The 17,248-nt window shown below is 34.9% G+C and overlaps 2 protein-coding genes across 5 annotated transcripts; both read left to right on the forward strand.

The window, feature by feature from the left end:
* The first annotated feature begins 271 nt into the window (after positions 1 to 271).
* On the forward strand, positions 272 to 7,012 carry LOC103318949 (ATP-dependent Clp protease). 3 transcript variants are annotated; one of them, XM_089047224.1, is made up of 17 exons: positions 272 to 968; positions 1,062 to 1,123; positions 1,284 to 1,387; positions 1,502 to 1,585; positions 2,329 to 2,375; positions 2,474 to 2,548; positions 2,629 to 2,700; positions 2,934 to 3,004; positions 3,092 to 3,128; positions 3,655 to 3,711; positions 4,301 to 4,371; positions 4,469 to 4,568; positions 4,750 to 4,854; positions 5,212 to 5,274; positions 5,397 to 5,519; positions 5,936 to 6,094; positions 6,704 to 7,012. In XM_089047224.1, the coding sequence occupies exons 1-17, from the start codon at positions 399 to 401 to the stop codon at positions 6,803 to 6,805; spliced, it is 1,902 nt and encodes a 633-aa protein (XP_088903350.1). In that variant the 5' UTR covers positions 272 to 398; the 3' UTR covers positions 6,806 to 7,012. The 3 variants fall into 3 exon arrangements, with proteins under 3 accessions (XP_088903350.1, XP_088903351.1, XP_088903352.1); XM_089047225.1 differs by lacking the exon at positions 2,934 to 3,004 and having other exon boundaries at positions 3,066 to 3,128; XM_089047226.1 differs by lacking the exons at positions 2,934 to 3,004; positions 3,092 to 3,128 and having other exon boundaries at positions 274 to 968.
* A 1,364-nt stretch (positions 7,013 to 8,376) lies between these two features.
* Positions 8,377 to 15,948, forward strand: LOC103318950 (nucleic acid binding/RNA binding protein). Of its 2 annotated transcripts, XR_016124177.1 has the most exons (9): positions 8,377 to 8,600; positions 10,337 to 10,405; positions 11,063 to 11,182; positions 11,691 to 11,773; positions 11,887 to 11,962; positions 13,625 to 13,810; positions 14,449 to 14,577; positions 15,481 to 15,734; positions 15,886 to 15,948. XR_016124177.1 is itself a non-coding variant. In XM_008220416.2 (8 exons), exons 1-8 carry the CDS (start codon positions 8,520 to 8,522, stop codon positions 15,649 to 15,651), a joined length of 915 nt encoding a protein of 304 aa, XP_008218638.1. In that variant the 5' UTR covers positions 8,377 to 8,519; the 3' UTR covers positions 15,652 to 15,884. The 2 variants fall into 2 exon arrangements, 1 of the variants encoding a protein (XP_008218638.1); XM_008220416.2 differs by lacking the exon at positions 15,886 to 15,948 and having other exon boundaries at positions 15,481 to 15,884.
* Positions 15,949 to 17,248: the final 1,300 nt, after the last annotated feature.

The following is a 17,248-nucleotide window of genomic DNA, read 5'->3' on the forward strand; positions in this document are numbered from 1 at the left end:
CGCACGCGCTTCATCGCCTACGGAGATTTAGTATAATTTTAATTTTTTTAATATAAAAAAATATGAATTTACTATATTATTTTTATTTAATTAATAATTTAATTCTTAATGTTTGAATTAACTGTTGCATTTTCAGTATTTTGAATGTTTTATCATTCTCTCCGTCTTTTGCTATACAGATAGATAGATTACAAAAAAGATGAAACCAATTTACCCTCAAATTTAATAGCATGCAAGATTGGCTAATTATTGTAAGATAAAAAGGAGAAGGATAAAAACTCCAGTTGGCTACTGTTGGAGGGAAGGGGCTAACATTTCTCCTCACTCTCCAATGACTCTGCTTTTCCATTCCAAATTGTAATCAAATAACCAAAAATCTGCTACACCGAAACCAAGACATGTTTCAATCTCTTCGATATAGATTTAGCAGCAGCGGCAGCAGATCCTCCCTCATCCGAATAATCACCGCCACCGCATCAGTCTCTGCCACAAACCCCACGCACACTCACTCCTCAGTCCTCCCAAACCACCACCAGCAGCGCCACAAGTGGGAGGGCCCAATTGGAGGAGGACGAGGGAGTGGAGGAGAGTACGACCACATTAGGGCTGACGTCAATTGTCCCCGATGCTCCAAACAAATGGCGGTGCTCTTCTCCACCAGACCACTCTCCATTACCGGCCGAGAGACGGGGCTTTACCAGGCCCTCAATCTTTGCCCCAATTGCAAGACCGCCTTCTATTTCAGGCCCTTGAAACTCGTCCCTCTGCATGGCACTTTCATCGAGATTGGTAGGCTTAAGCCCAAGGATGACACGCGCGCCAATTCCTTTCATGCAAAACCAGAGCCCTCCTGCGCTGTTGATTCGTCTCCGGCAGCCACGGACTCGGCAGCCACGGACTTGCCCACCCCGAAGGAAATTTATAAGGCGCTTGATGACTTTGTTATCGGCCAGGAAAGAGCCAAAAAGGTTTTGGGTTTTTGAATTTTATTGGATTTCATTGTTTGAGCAAATCAAATGTTGTGCAAAATTAAGTGAATGATTTCATATGTGCGTGTGCAGGTGCTTTCCGTTGCAGTTTACAACCACTACAAAAGGATACATCACGCTTCCCTGCAGACTAGGTTAGTCCAAAAAGTGTTGGTCCTTCCTTGCTGAGAAAGTTTCTGTGTTTGAGATGTTTACAACAAATGAAGATACGGTTTTAGATACTTTTATTGTTTAAATTGATGTGTCTTTTATGCCTTTTATTAATTGACTGTTGGATTGCGAACTGAATATCAGGTCTGGTGCAGAATCAGCTGATTCTAAACTTCAAGGTGTACTTGATAGTGATTCTGTGGAACTGGAGAAGAGCAATGTATTATTGATGGGTCCCACTGGTTCAGGTAGGATTAACATTCTTATTTATGTGTGCTTTGTGGCCTTTTTTTCGTTGGAACCTCCTGCGGCTTAAAAATATTGTTGTACTCATTATGATTTTTTGCATTGACCAAGGATAGGGAAGACGTTACTTGCAAAAACACTAGCTCGTGTTGTGAATGTGCCGTTTGCCATTGCTGATGGAACAACATTAACACAGGCAAGTGCATTGCTCAGTCTTGTTCCACCCATGATGTTCTTGATGTCATGGCTATGATCCCTGCAGCTTTTGTTTCAAATGTCATTGTGTGGAAAACATTCTTGTAATGCTTTTGGGAATCTTGTATCGTCGTCAATTGACTCTGTAAAATCAGATTACTTCATTTGAATCTTAATTTGTTGCACATGAACCATGCAAGATGATAATTTTTCACCCTTTATGGAAGTTTATGGTTTTCTAAGTATGCAATGATGTGTGAAAATGTTCTTGTGCATATTGGAAATATCATTTTCATTTTCATTCAGAGAAAAGTTGGTAGAAGTATCCTCTTGTGGGATTGATCATTGATATTATATGATTTGAGGTTTCCTTTCTAATTTTTTTTCTTTTCAATTGTAACATTTAAAAAGACATTCAAGTTAACGAGGGAAAAGAAAATAAGAGACAGAGATGGTGTTAGTATTAAGAGAGGAGAAAAAAATTGAATTGTAGGGAGTCTTTACATAACAATGGTTTCATGCAAAAAACAGCAAAATCTCTACTGTTCTGTTTGTCATGAATTTGATGTCCTGAATTTTCCATGTCATAGTGATGTAGATGTGATAATGTCGATCAATTTGGTTAATGAGAGATGGTTTCTGTTGCTTGGAAGGATTCGCTGATAGTTCCACTACTCTCTCTCTCTCTCTCTCTCTCTCTCTCTCTCTCTCTCTCTCGCTCTCTCTCTCTCTCTGACTATGCAGGCAGGTTATGTTGGAGAAGATGTGGAATCAATATTGTATAGACTGCTTATGGTATGGTTTATGTTATATCATGTGTTTCCATGTCAAGGGATTGTGTGACATTAAGCACATCTTACATAATTACATTCTGATTGTTGCATTGTGTTTAGGAAGCTGACTTTGATGTGGAAGCAGCTCAGAAAGGGATTGTCTACATTGATGAAGTTGATAAGATAACGAAGAAGGTGTGATATAGATATAAATTTCGAAAAACAACTTATTGTGTCGCCCCCTTATATTAATAACAAAGATGCTATTTTTTCAGGCAGAGAGCTTAAGTAGAGATGTATCTGGGGAGGGTGTTCAACAGGCATTGCTGAAAATGTTGGAAGGAACTGTAAGTAAACCAACTTTTTCATAGGACACAAGTAAAAGAACTTTAAGTTAGTCTGTCAATATGATCCCTGTTCTGCTAATTTTTATATATCATTATGAAGAACTCTAACAAGAAGGATTCCTAGTTTAATGCAAGTTATCCTATTCAGATTGAAGACATTTATTTCTAATCGTTTTGGGCTGTCAATTTCTTTAGGATAAATCTTTCATCTTTTACATCAATTTTCGTTTCAGTCTTTCTCTGGAGGTCTTGAATTTGGTTGGGTAGTGGTTGATGAAAATCAAATCCTGTCAACCTTCTTAATGTGAGTGTAGCAATAACTGACATAAATCCAGCAATTAATTATTTTTTTCCTTTTTTAATAGATCTATATTAAAACCATTTTTCGTAGAACACCATTGAAGCATTCCTGCGTGCAATTTTTCCTGGTGAATTTCTAGCTTCTCAAATGGTAAAATATTGTACTAGTAGTTATAAACTAATACTTGTGATATCCTTTTTTCTTTTCTGTAATTTGAAGCATCCCACTTTATACTCTACGATATTTGCTAAATTTTTTAATAATACCTTGTGAAAAATAAGAAGTTAACTTGTGTATTTGTTTTTCAGTTTCCATGTAGTCCTACTGCCAACCTTTTCCTGCAATGAACTTGGGCATCTGTCGTGTAATAGATCTTTATGCAAAATAATTTAATGCGGATGGCTTTAACTATAATGAAACCACATCTATTGATTTGATGTCCTAGCATTGGAACATGTTTTTGTTGCATACTATATGGTTTAAAAAAAAGTTATATGGAAATTAAACTACTGCCTTCAGCGACATATGTGACCCATCGATAGTGATTGACATCTTCAAAATGATCAAGAGGCATCAGTTGTGATGCTTTCAAATGTTCCTCAAATTCTCATTTAGTTATATAAGAATAAATTTCCTTTACTTTGACCCATCAGGTAGTTAACATTCCTGATAAAGGAGCTCGGAAGCATCCTCGTGGTGATAGTATTCAGGTATTTTAGGCTTACAACTACCCTGTTCATTTCTTCCTCCTCGTCATTTTGTATGCTTTTCTTTGATGCTATTAGATTTGTAAGCAAAAGATGCCCTCAGGTTTGTAATATTTCCTGAGGCGTTAGGCCTCATGTCAGGCTTTTCCAGCAGTGCAAAGCACAAATATTGCTTGTATGGGGCGGGTTCATAAGCTGTGAATTCATGGTCCTATTATGAAATTAAAATCACATGAACATGCTGGCTCGCTAGTCATATTATATCTAGTTCACTAGATATACTAAGTATGCGAGAAAGTGGAAAATGATTTCATTTGACTGGCGTCCAACTTTTCTGTCCCCCAACATTTTTTGCTTGAGGTATGTCTTTGGCCGAGGTTTCCAAGGCTTTTGAGAGAACTGAAGTGCTTCTAATATTTTTAGTTTAAAAAAAAAGGACTGAATGTGGAATAGCTAATTACATTTCCGCAGGCATTGTTCAGTTTTGATAATACAATTTGTGCTCGAAGTCTGACTTTTAGACGTACTTTGTTTGAAAAATGTCAACATTAGTTTCTGGTGCATCTCATTACTTTGTTGTGATTCTTTGCAGATGGATACAAGAAATATCCTTTTCATATGTGGTGGGGCATTTGTTGGTTTGGAGAAAGCCATTTCAGAAAGGTAATGCACTCTCCCAGGGATTTATAATAGAAATTATTTGCATGAATGTTTCTACTTTGAAGGTAGTTTGAAAGGTTTAGGCATCTTCTTTTTCCAGGCTCCAAGATTCTTCCATTGGCTTCGGAGCACCAGTTCGTGCAAACATGAGGACCAGTAAATTGACTGATGCCATCTCGGCATCAGCATTGTTGGAATCTGTGAGAATAAAAACTCAATGTAGTCAAAGATATTGTATATTCCTTCATTGTTCTTGTCTTTTCCTTTTATCAATTTTTTGACTTGAGGCTTCCTTAACTTCTTTTCCTTTTCTATGACACAAAAACCCTAATTCTTTTGAATAATGAGTCCTTAAACTTAAATTTTCTAATGGACTTGTAGGTGGAGACTGGTGATCTTATTGCGTATGGCCTGATACCTGAATTTGTTGGACGCTTTCCAATTTTAGTTAGTTTGTCATCTTTAAATGAGGACCAACTTGTTCAGGTGTGGTCTATCTCTTCCATGGTTATATCCCGAATCTTTTCTTCTTGTTTTTATGGTTGTTATTTGATGGACTGTATAACATTTTAGGTATGCTCAATCTCTAGGATATTGTGCATTATGTGATATAGTACTGCACATGATGCTTATTCACTTCTTAAGCTTAAGCAAAAGCTTGATTTTTAATTTTTTTTACAAGTTATATTAGAAGGTACTCACACTTTTTTTCTCTGTTATGCTTATTCATTTCGTCTTCTTGATATTAGAATCAAGTTTCCTGGTTGGCTAGACTCTTTTGTGGTTTTTATTTCCTTATTGATAAGATATTGAAAAATCCCTATGTTTTATCTTGTAAATTAGGTCCTCACAGAACCTAAAAATGCTCTTGGTAAACAGTACAAGAAGATGTTTAACATGAACAATGTAAGATTTTGTTCCATTGCATTTTGTAGTCAATACTGTCTTTCTTTCCATACCTTTCATAATTGCATTTTTTGCAGGATATGTGTTTATGATGTAATTTCTTATTTTTTATGGCATTGCAGGTCAAATTACATTTTACTGATAATGCGTTGAGATTGATTGCGAAAAAGGCAATGGCAAAGAACACTGGTGCTCGAGGTTTGAGAGCCATATTGGAAAACATTCTTACAGACGCAATGTTTGAGGTATATGCAGACCGTCGTATCTGTCCTAGTCCTTATGTTGCTAATACAATTAAGTGTACTCCTCCATATGTTGGATGTCTCAGGATGTTTTCATTTTCACTGGGGCATACTGGGTAGGGACGCTGTATACTTTAACCATAGAAGGAAGCAGCTGATCTCTGTATTCCTGGCATATTAGTGAAATTAGTAATTCTAGTTGCTGCTCCAAGTTTTGGTTATGAAACGATGGTAGTGTCGCTCTTCTATGCTACGCAAGGCAATAACTTGCTTAATGTCTGGCCATTCCATGAACTTGATGACTTTTACTTGCAGAAGAAAAAAGAAAAAGAAAACTGAAAGTGTATATAATTTTGGTATTTACCCTGGGTATTTCTGTATTTGGGTCTATGACACTAGATCATTATGATTGCGCACAGGTTCCAAACATCAAGCCAGAAACCAATAGGGTATGTGCAGTTTTGGTTGATGAAGAAGCTGTTGGATCAGTGGACGCTCCAGGACTCGGAGCAAAAATTCTTAGTGGGGATGGTGCATTGGAGCAATTTCTTCATGAAACAAAGTCAGGAGAGCACATGGTATGGTTTTCTGAAGCCCCCCATGCTCAATAAACCTTCTTATTTTCTTTTGTTCTTTTCCTTTTGCTTCATTTTTAATTTGATGTTTGATAAACAATAAGACTTGCGTGAGATAATGTTAATAATAATAATATATATAAAAAATACGCATGTTCTCCATGACTGCCCCCATGATGGAGCACTGCCATGGTCATCCAAAGCTAAGGGGGGAAAAAGAGAATTAAATTTTAGTGTGAAGACACTTTAACAACATTAGTGTACTGAGTAAAATGATTTGTTTGTATTTATTGTTGATAAATGTTTCTAAAATGTTGGGGAAACGTTTATGTGATGTGAGCATTGTGGGGGTGACAATAGTATTATATTGCACTGTGCCATTGGCACTCCAAATTTTAACTTTCTGCAGGAGGTATGAGTGAAAGGTTATACGATAAACATTTTGGAGGAGCTAAATTAGAAGTGCTAATAGTTTGACCCTTATTATTTGTAGTGATAATGAGTTTGTTTGTTGTGCATATTAGTTGCAGAACCCATAATTCTGTTTCTTGATAATGAATCTATATTAGTATTCTGACAACTGCTTACTGATAATTTTTGTGTTACTTGCAGGGAAAGGGTGGGGTGGATGGAGGAGGTGAGTGTTTGCAACATGTCTTAAAGCTTCAATCAAGAGCCATGGTGGTTGGGGCTTGTAGCTGTGCTAGCGGTTGAGTTGAGACATTATCCCTATGGCAGCTGCTGGCTAGTTTTGTTTTGGGCTCCCTTGTATATAGATGAAGAGAAATTATCCTTTGCTGAAAAACAAAAAAAGTCCAAAAGCCATGTGTTTGTAATATCTTGGTTGTGTGGTGTGTGAATCATTTGCTTCTATTATATGTTGATAATAATGATAGGGTAGAACATATTTTGAGGGACTGATACCGAAAGTATTGGTATTTAAGTTCACTACTGGCACAAATTGGGGACAAGCTTTTGCAATGGTTAAATTAAAACAAATTGGGAAAAAGAAAGATCATCAACGGAAAAGTTTTCATTCTCAGCTGGCAATTATTTATAAGAACATCTCGATGCATACAATGTTAAGCAAATATTGTCCCACCCAATTAAGGTCAATGACTTATAAGTTACAAACAATACTTGAATCCTAGGCCAAGTCCTAAGCGGCCCTCCGAATTTGATATCTGTTTTGGAGAAAAAAGAAAGAGAAATGGATAAAGACAGGAAGAGGTGGTGATGATACAAGAAAATAGGGGTGGGTACTGTCCAAATTGGATTGGTTTCACTCCAAAATCGGGTTTAAACAAATTGTAATGTAATGGTTTGATTCAATTCAATCTTGATGAAAATTACGGGGGGAATTGAACCAAACTAGACCAATTTAAAACGGTTTGAATAAGCCTTTTTTTTCCCATTTGCATTTTTTCAACTTTGTTAAACCAATTACAACAAAACAAAATTCATAATATGCTACATATTTTTTCTTTTTCTAGCATATAAAATCATCCTAAAATTCAACATGCTATAAAGCTTCAAAGTTCAATAAACTGATATAGTCACAATTCAAATATTAATAGCTTAAAAGTTCAATCAAACTTCAAATTCAACAGCCTTATCTAATTATTATCCAATGAGAGTACTACACATGTAAAATTAAATATATATACACACAAGTAAACGGTCCAATTTAGTGTAGACCAATTTACAAAAACTCAAAATCAAATCAAACGAAGCCATTCAAATTTTAAATTATGTAACTTTTTTTGTTGGTCAAAATAAACCAAATTAGTAGTTACGGTTCGGATCATCTGGTTTAGTCAATTCGACATGTTACTAGTCTATATAGCTCCAAAATATTACTCAAAATAGTAGAGGGCGAGCTGTCATTTGGATAAGGATAAAACGCTAATCATTTCATAAGTTAATAAAACACTAATCTTTGACTAAAAAAATAAAAATAAAAACACTAATCACTCATTTGAGCCAATTTCATAATGTAATCTCATAGTTCGAATGATTTATTTTAAAAGTTATCTTTCAAGTATCATTCTTGCAAAAAAATTACTAATTACTAATTCAAAAGTCAATTAGTCATTTGATTATCATCGTGTCTATTGTTATTGGTTATTGGGTCTATTTATTTATTATTTAATTAAAAAGACGAAAAAAAGCTAAAAACAAAATGTATGGGCCAAATGTTAGACCCAGCCCAGGAGGAAACAATTCGGACCCAAGGAGAGTCCACTGGTTGAGTCTCCTTTCTACTTGCGTTTTTCTAATCTTATGATTCGAAGTGTTTAGGTTCCTTCTCTTCTCTCCTCTCCAATTCAATCTTTGTTTCCTTCTTCCTGCTTTTGCAAAAATCGCTCGGAATCAATAAACTATCTCTGAGAATTATAGAAGATAAACAAACCAAAAAATAAAAAACATGGAAGGAGAAGGAGGAGAAGAGCTAAGCATAGAAGAACTGGCCTCCAATCTTTCAACATACAAAGATCAGCTTCACCAGGTCCCCACTCTACTTTCTTATTCTTCTTCTTCTTCGTTAATTTATTTGTTCTTGTTCTTATTGTCATTTAATTTTCAACGTTACAGTCGATACGTTATGATTAGGGTTTAGTTGAATTCTAACTAGGGTTTTTGCACTCACTGTGTACCTGAAAGAAACCCTTTCCTCAAAATGAAGAAAGGGAGAGATTTTAAAATTTAGTTATTATGCGTGCGGTTGATTATTTCAGCAACATAGTCAATGGGCCGTGGTGATCTTCTACCTCGGAAATTGAGATTCCTGTAATTGACAGAACCCTAAATGTAGAAAAAGGAAGGAAAACGCAGAAAAGGAAACTAAGTAAAGTAAAGGAAAAACACTAAATTCATTTCATTCCTGCCTATCAAAGAAGCCTAACCTATTCAAACAGTTGTAAAGAGCAAACTTAGTAGACCCAAGTGGAGGTCCACCAGGTTCTTAGCCCATTAATATATATGTTCATAATCCCAGCAGTAATGTACATATACATATGTGTATGGGGCTATTTGGCTCTTAGGTGGCCATATCCCTTTTTAAACCTAGTAGACTTTGCTTATTTCCTATTTAAGTTACTAAATTATACTGGAAAATATGTTCTGCTTGTCTGATGATTTTAAGTTGTGGGAAAAACATTTATTACTCATGTGGCGAGGTTCTGCCTTTGCTGCTAAACCTCGTGGAAGAAGGTTTATGTCCTTTCTTCGGAAGGTGAGTCCATGATTTGGCAAGTCAGCTTTTAAGTATTGAATAGACATGAGATTAGCTTATACACTATACTCATGTCTTCAAGTCCTATCCTTGAGAAAGCAAAATTATGAATTTTGTCTGTCATAGGGAGAGTTAGGAGTGGTAAAATTTACTTTGCAAGAATCTTGATTTGAAAACTATCAAATTGGATGGTCTAATTTAAATTGAAATACTGAAATTTAAAATAAAATACAAATTTATAAATGAACCCAATCCTAGACATGTATTTATAGCACTATTTAAACATAGAAACACACCCAAAATCAATCCCAAAGTTAACTGTTTTTTTATAATTTCAACCTCCATTTTGGGTGTTTTAGTGAAACTCCCAAAATAAAAAGCTTTGAAGAATGACTATCTTATAATTTCAAAATTTGCTGATATATAAGACGGTTTTGTAATATATAAGCAAAAGTATATGAAGCCTTACATGGGCCAATGAACTTATTGTTCATCTGGAGAAAGAAGTGTAGGATAACAAACTCAATACCTCCTCTTTACTCCATATATAGACATATGTATTATTATGTACTTTGATTCTTTTAGTGTTGCATTTTACATCAAGGGCAAGCTTGGAGTTTATAAACAGTAGTCTGGGCTTTTAGTTGTTTTCCTCTGCCCAGAGGTCAGATTCTTACTAGGATGATTAAATGGAGAGTTGAGGTATTTGATGATGTCCAAGCCACCTCTGTGCAGAATTCTTGTTTGGAGATTTTCCTAAGTGAGTGACTCTCTGGAGAAAATGTTCTTATACTGGAAACTTGGATCCGGTTTTATTATATATTAAGACTACAATAATTAGATCATTTCAGCTAGTTTGGTTGCTTTGTGTTGTTCTTGTTATGTCCCTTATATACTGTAGGTTGCATGGTAAATCGTTCTGTGTATTCTCTTGGAAAGTTTGTTTGTTTGTTTGTTTTTTTTTTTTTTTTTTTTTTTTTTGTAATGACTTTTCCCATCCTTTGGATCAGGTAAAGGAGCTTTTAGCTGATGATCCTGTAAACTCTGAGTATGCTGACATGGAAAGAGAGCTCAATGAGGTATTTTTTGTTTATATTTTATATTCTGTTTGTAGATATTGCATGTACATTTTATCAAATAATTTGGTCCATTCCTACATTTGTGGCACACTGATTTATTTGAGTTTGTAGTGTATAGGTCTCTATTTTAGTGTTTCTTTGTGGAAACAGAGTCAACATCTTCTCTGGCCCTTAGGGATGACAACCAAGTACAGTCACTATTATATGGATGTCTAGGTTTTCAATGCAATTATCATTCTTCTTTTATTTCTTCCTCCTTTCTTTTGAAGGAATCAACATGTTGCTCAAACTAGCAACATCAATTAACTGCTATGGCACCTGTGGAGGTTTGTTTTCATAACAGGGTTGAATAAGGTGAGGATGGTTTTTATGTTAAATAAAGTTCATACACTCCAGAAATTGGAACTCTGGAGAATTAGAGGAAAAAAAAAAAGATCCTTAGAGCTTCATCAAGATGCATGTCACTTCTATCTTGGTTCCTTTGCAGGTCTGCTATTTGTGGTGATGGTCAGCTTTCACTTTCTCTTTCACCTGATTTCAGATTTTCACACTGACATTCTATGTTTGCATTCTGACAATAGTTTGCTGTTTATGATGATAACAAATATTTGTACATATTGTGTTCAAAATTTTTGGGCTAAATCTATGTTACTGCAGGTAATTGCTCTGACAGAAGAACTACTTGCAACTGCAAAGCAAAATCAGAGTTCTGGAATAGATTTTGGGACAAGTGATAGTGCATCTCCTAGTTTGCCCCAGACTCAGAGGAATGAAAATGTAAATTGGCATCCTCAAATAATTTTGTTTTTTAATTTTTGTGACATTTGTTAGGTTTATGGGAAAATATGCTTTATGTTTTGATAAAGTTACGCCCACAATTTTTTTATGTGGTATGTGGTAGTGTGTGAAATGTGCCTTTGTTGTCGCTAGGGCATGATTTACATGAGAAGAGTTTTGTTTCTCATGGGGTTCTGGTCCAGGATTCTGTATAAAAACTTCTGCAGAATTCAAAATCATAATTGCTTCAGAATTTGAATTTTGTTCCAACATTTATTGAACCTTAGTGACTACTTTAAATATGGTAATGCATGGTATTAACCTGATATTACTGTTAGTGCATCTTCCTAGTGTTTAGTGCTTTTTTGGTCTTCTCCTTTTGTATTTCCCCTTTTCTTTTGAATTTTTCCATTGATGGAAAAAAGCTGATATTACTGTTATGAATGTTTCTGATGCTGAATCTCTCTCTTGTCCTGTTGTGGTCACGTTGCGTTCTTTTTTCATCTAGGATTCAGGGAGCATTTCTGACTATCATGACAAGTTTCCTCCTGGTACAAAAGTTCAAGCTGTTTGGAGTGAAGATGGGGAGTGGTATGTGATAATAAACAGAGATCTGAATTTCAATAAATTTATGTTTACAAGTTTCTTCATTTTCTTTACCTTTTCTTCTCTTTTTGTCTGTGCTTGATTAGTTGACTGTTCAGGTATGATGCTACAATCGAGTCTCTCACTCCAAATGGGTATTTTGTTACTTATGAGGGCTGGGGGAATAGAGAAGAGGTATGATTTCTCAGATAGCTTGAATCATTATGCTTTTAATTCAATAAGTCATCTTTCTATCTCCTGGTCATGTTATAAATCTTGCTTCAAATTTTGATATACATATATCAGTCGGGAAATTCTTGTTCCAAAAGTTATCCACGAGTACTTCGTTTGGAATGAGAACAATTGTTGTGTGTTGTGTGAGAGATAGAAGGGGGAGGGGTAATCTCGGAGGAAACTGAAACCCAGGATAATGACCAAAAGTGTATTGTGTCCCACAAATAGGCAAGTGCCTATTTTGCATTTTTAATTTTTTAATTTTATTGTATACTATGTATGAACCATATTGTACATGTATGTTTTTTCACCCAATACAGATGCACAACCCATCATTTAACTCTGCCACCATGGAGTTATCTGTATTAAGATTTTGTATTTGTTTGTAGTGGATTATTACAAAATATTTGTGATTGTGCATCACTCTAACCTTCATTGATGTGGGCAGTGGACCACCTTTTGGCCACTGATTTGTGGCCAATTTCTTGACCATGCATTAATAATTTCTTCGTGGAGAATTTTCAAGTGAGGATGTTTGCTTTTAAAATAGAATGTTAGCACCTCCCTAGGCCTACCTCACAATTCAGTTTGATTATCCCAACTGTCTACATTTTATGTCATCTTTAGGGGTCATTCTTGCCAAAAAAAAAAAAAAAGATAAAAAAAAGAGAAAGGCCAGATTAGAAACTGTTTGGTCATATAGGCCGTACAGACAAACACAGTTTTTCAAATGAAAATGAAATGGTAATGTTGCTGACAAATGGCTAAATGATTGTTATTTGGCTGATTTCTTAAATGCAAACATCCTCACTTAAAGCTTCACGTGTCTTCCCATTGAATGGAAACAAATGTCGTCTTGGTTGAAGACTTTTGCAATTTGAAGTGCAAACATTAAAAGTTTAGAAGATGAAGTATTTGAAAATAGAATAGATGCATTGACACAGAGAGGGAAAAACATTAGAATCTGGGTTCAACCATTTCAAATGCCACAAACTTAATGTTAGATACCCATGAATGGATTCAACTAGCAGTTGTGTGCTACTTTGGTTTTCGGGTATATAGAACAACTGTTTGTAGTTTTCCTACGGTTGAATTGTTAGGTGGTTGTCTTTAAATTCTGGTTTTAGGATGTGCGTTACATCGAATTTTTATTTATTAAAAATATATTAGTCCTATGCCTTAAGTGGATATTGTATTTCCATATATGGAGTGAATTTTTCTCTAATTGATATAAATTAAGAGTGGTGATTTCCCCACTACTTTTTCTCCTATTTTATCCACTTACACTCCTTTTTATTAAAAAGGAGTGTAAGTGGATAAAATAGGAGTGGGGAAATCATTGCCCTAAATTAAATGTCAAGTAAGAAATGAGTGACTTGTAATGATTAAATTATTGTATTTCCATATTGAACACCATCTCACCTATTATTCAATATTTGTAATGATGACTTTGAAGTGACAACATAGTCTTTTTCCTATTCTAGACTTAACGTGCAAGTTGGCAATTCCTTTTTTATATTGCATATTTTCAACATTTTATTCTTTTTTTTTACATGTGTTTTGGTTCATCTATTTTTCTGTTTATATGTAATTGTCGTATGCCACTGGTAATTTTTATCCCAGGTGGATCCAGCCAATGTAAGGCCAATTCAAGAAGGGGCTGTCAATGCATTGCTGGAAGCTGAAAGGGTTGCTGAGGCCACAAAACAAGCAATCAAAAGGAAGATTGCACAAGCTGCATCTATTGACTTCCAATCACGAAGCTTACCAGCAAAACTTCGCATAGAACCTGATGATCCTGAGGATGTGGTATTTTATCTTTCTGTATCTATTTTATCATTCTTTGTCCTGTCCCAAAATTGTGGGTGTGGTAGAAGATTCACAAGATAAAAAATTTTGTCCTAAATATAGTCTTCAATGACTCATTTTTATCAGTGTTATGGATCCTAATCAAGTATTGTAGTTTATCATGTCGTTCAAAGTAGGTAAAAACACAATAGCAGCAACAGCTTAAATATAAAACAGATTTTTGTAGCAATGGTAATAGTCAAATAATAAATGTAATACTCTGTGAATGCTGTTAATTCTGAAAGAGTGAATGAAGTTTGTAATAAGAATAATTTGCATGACCTAAATTCAGTGCTTTCTGAAATAAACTGACAGTTTTTATAAGTATATTTTTTAGTAAATTTAGAACTTAATTAATTAAGTATATTTATTTTATTATTCAGTCAAGATTACATAAAGTTGGTTTACTTTAGAGATTTGGTAGTTGTTTGGTAGAATAAGCGATCCAACTTGTTGGAACTTGCTTGGTAGCAATCATAATTGTTTGTAGTCTTCTATTTTTGGTTTTTTACCCTACTAGTTATGGTTCAATGTTTTTACAATGCACTCTAAGAACTAGTTTTTTGGGGACTGATTCTAGCCAACTTCAAAATCTACAGAAAGCTACCAAACGAAAAAAGATACATTCTTTTAAGTCGAAGATGAGGATGGAGCAACTAGAAGTTACGCAAAATAAACGTCAAAATGCTTGGCAACAGTTCCAAACAACCAAAGGCAAGACTAAGAAGGTATGTTTGCTTGACATTTTTGAATTTCTGTGTGCTTCCACTTTTGCTTTGATTGGTCTTTTTCAAGGGACAACAATATTGGCCGGTTTAATTTGTTTACACACATTACTAGTTCGGCAGCATTTTCTTCTTTTGGAGTGGTTGCCTAAAACAGTGTTTTCAAAGGTGATGGTGAGGTGGCCGTGAAGCACCATAAGTTTACCTCATCACAGAGGCATTAGAGAGTAGACAAATCTCGCTGCTATCTCTTGGTTTTAAACTTCTCCCCCATTAATGAAACTCTGCATTATACTTGGTCAGGTTTCAAAGAAAAAGAAAAGTTAGGGTTTTCTTTAATTTCTTAGCTGCACACTTCCCAGCCTAGTTCTATTTTGGTATCTATCCAAACTAGCTGTACAAGCCCTAGAATTAGAAAGTTGTATGATGATCATTATGATAGTACATAACAAGAAGTTGCAGAAGAGGAAAAAAGATTAAATAAAAAACTGTCTGAAGGTTGATTATTATGCTTAATCACAGTTAAACTTTGTTTTTTCTAATGGAGTTGCAATCTGAGGTCATGATTTGTTATTGTACTAGGAACTTCATACTTTGCTTGTGACCATTTAATCTTTGGTGCTTGTCTTAGTTTATGATTAAAATAAACAGAGCAATTCAAGTGTGGGGTTCCTTTTTTGGAACAAGGCCCATTGATTTTGAACGTTCTACCATCACCAATTGTAACTACAAAGAAACAGAAAAAATAAATGTACCTATTAAAAAGGGACTTCTACCTCACGGTGGACAATTTTCAACCTAGCTTCTTCTAAGAATTGATTTGGTATTTACGTGGCCTTGTCTGTTCTTACTGCTGATTCACATATCATCCCAGCTAGAGCTGTAACTTGTTACATTAATTTTCAGATTGGTTTCTTTTCTGGACGCAAGCGAGAGAGCATCTTCAAGTCTCCTGACGATCCTTTTGGGAAGGTTGGGGTGACTGGGAGTGGAAAGGGCTTGACAGACTTTCAGAAGAGGGAAAAGCACTTGCATCTCAAAGGCGGAACAGCTGAGAATGATGATGAGGCTCCTTAGCTCCATGATGATCTCCTTATCTTCTTGCTCTCTGTACACCTGGTCAAGAGGTTCAGTTTGAACTTGTTAACTGAAAATCCATGGTAGGAATTGGGTATTTGAAACTGTATTTATTGTTCTTACCCTCGTTGTTAGTATTTTGCTATAATAGCCCCCTTCCTGGAACCTTTCGAGTTGTATTGTGTTATACTTTTTTTGGTCTTGAAATGAAGTAAGGGTTGGTTTGAGTTTCAGATGAGAAGAGGCGAGCAAAGCAGAGAAGGATCTCGTTAATAAGAGAACTTTTGATATAGAAAAGAGCAGTTGGCACTTTTTGAGCATTACTTGATTTGGCAGACTGTAACATAGAATAGAACCTGTTTTATCATCATAGCACCACCTCAGCAATGTTACATCATATACTTTAAACCCCATTGGCCGACCCTTAATTTCAAAAGTTTTTATTCACCTAAACAAATATTGGCCAAAGAAAAAAGGTACTGTGAGAAAAAGTAAATTTAGGTTTTGGCCATACTAAAAATTTCACTTTTGGAAAAAGCTAAAAATTTCTGAAAAAGGCAAAAAATTCTTCAACTTTCAAACCGAAGGCATGCAAATGTAAAGAATTTTTTAAGAAATTCAAAAATAAATAAAGGCATTTTTGTTCATTTTGGCTTCTTTTAAAAATATTTCTTCTCCTTTAACGACATTTTTCAAAATGTCTCCTCGGAATACATAATTTTTAAATAAAGAAGGCTTAATTTCTCTATGGTCAAACATGACATGGAATCTGGGAACTCCAAAAATGACCTATCTTACTCTATTGATTGGTGTTTTGTGTTTTATTGTATGAAGTGTGCCAAAAAAGAAATTTAATTTAACCAAATTTTTTTTTAATACATGCAATAGTCTAAACTAGGGGTGGTTGCGGTTCGGTAACCGCGAATTTTTACTCAAATTGCAAACCGATCGACTATTTGCGGTATGGTGATTTTGAAACCGCTGCGTTTTGCGGTTTTGACATGATAAACCGCAAATGCGATCGGTTACCGTGAATTAGCGGTTTAAAACCGCAAGTTCTCAAACATTCACAAAAATATAAATTCACAATCTAAATAAATAAATACATAATCTCAATTTCTCAAGCATATATAAATTCACAATCTCCTCAACTTCTTAAGCATTCACAACCTAAGAAAATTAAAGTTATAGTTCCAAGCATTCCAATTAAAGTTAAACTTCTCAAGCATTTCAATTCCAAATCCTTTAAAGTTACAAACCAAAAGGAAAATGCAAAGCAAAATGAATTAAAATTACAACCAAAAAGAAAAATTCAATTCAAAGTTAATTAAAGTTACAAACTAAAAGGAAAATGCAATGCGCCAATATTACAAACTAAAGTTACAAACTCAAGTGTTGGTGGTGAGTGGATTTGAACCCCGTTGTGTTGTTTGAGCACCAATGTTATCTACAAATAAAACAATAAAGTTTAGTACATTTTATTATAAGAAGACGCATAAATAAACTAATTACTTACAAGTTGTTGTATGTTCCATTTCCTTGTAGAATTCAACTTCATCATCCGTGCGACTATACTTTGAGGTTTACGGTAACCGCA

This window comes from Prunus mume, linkage group LG2 (genome assembly GCF_029339155.1).
Source record: "Prunus mume cultivar Tortuosa linkage group LG2, ASM2933915v1, whole genome shotgun sequence".
In the NCBI taxonomy this organism is placed as follows: Eukaryota; Viridiplantae; Streptophyta; class Magnoliopsida; order Rosales; family Rosaceae; genus Prunus; species Prunus mume.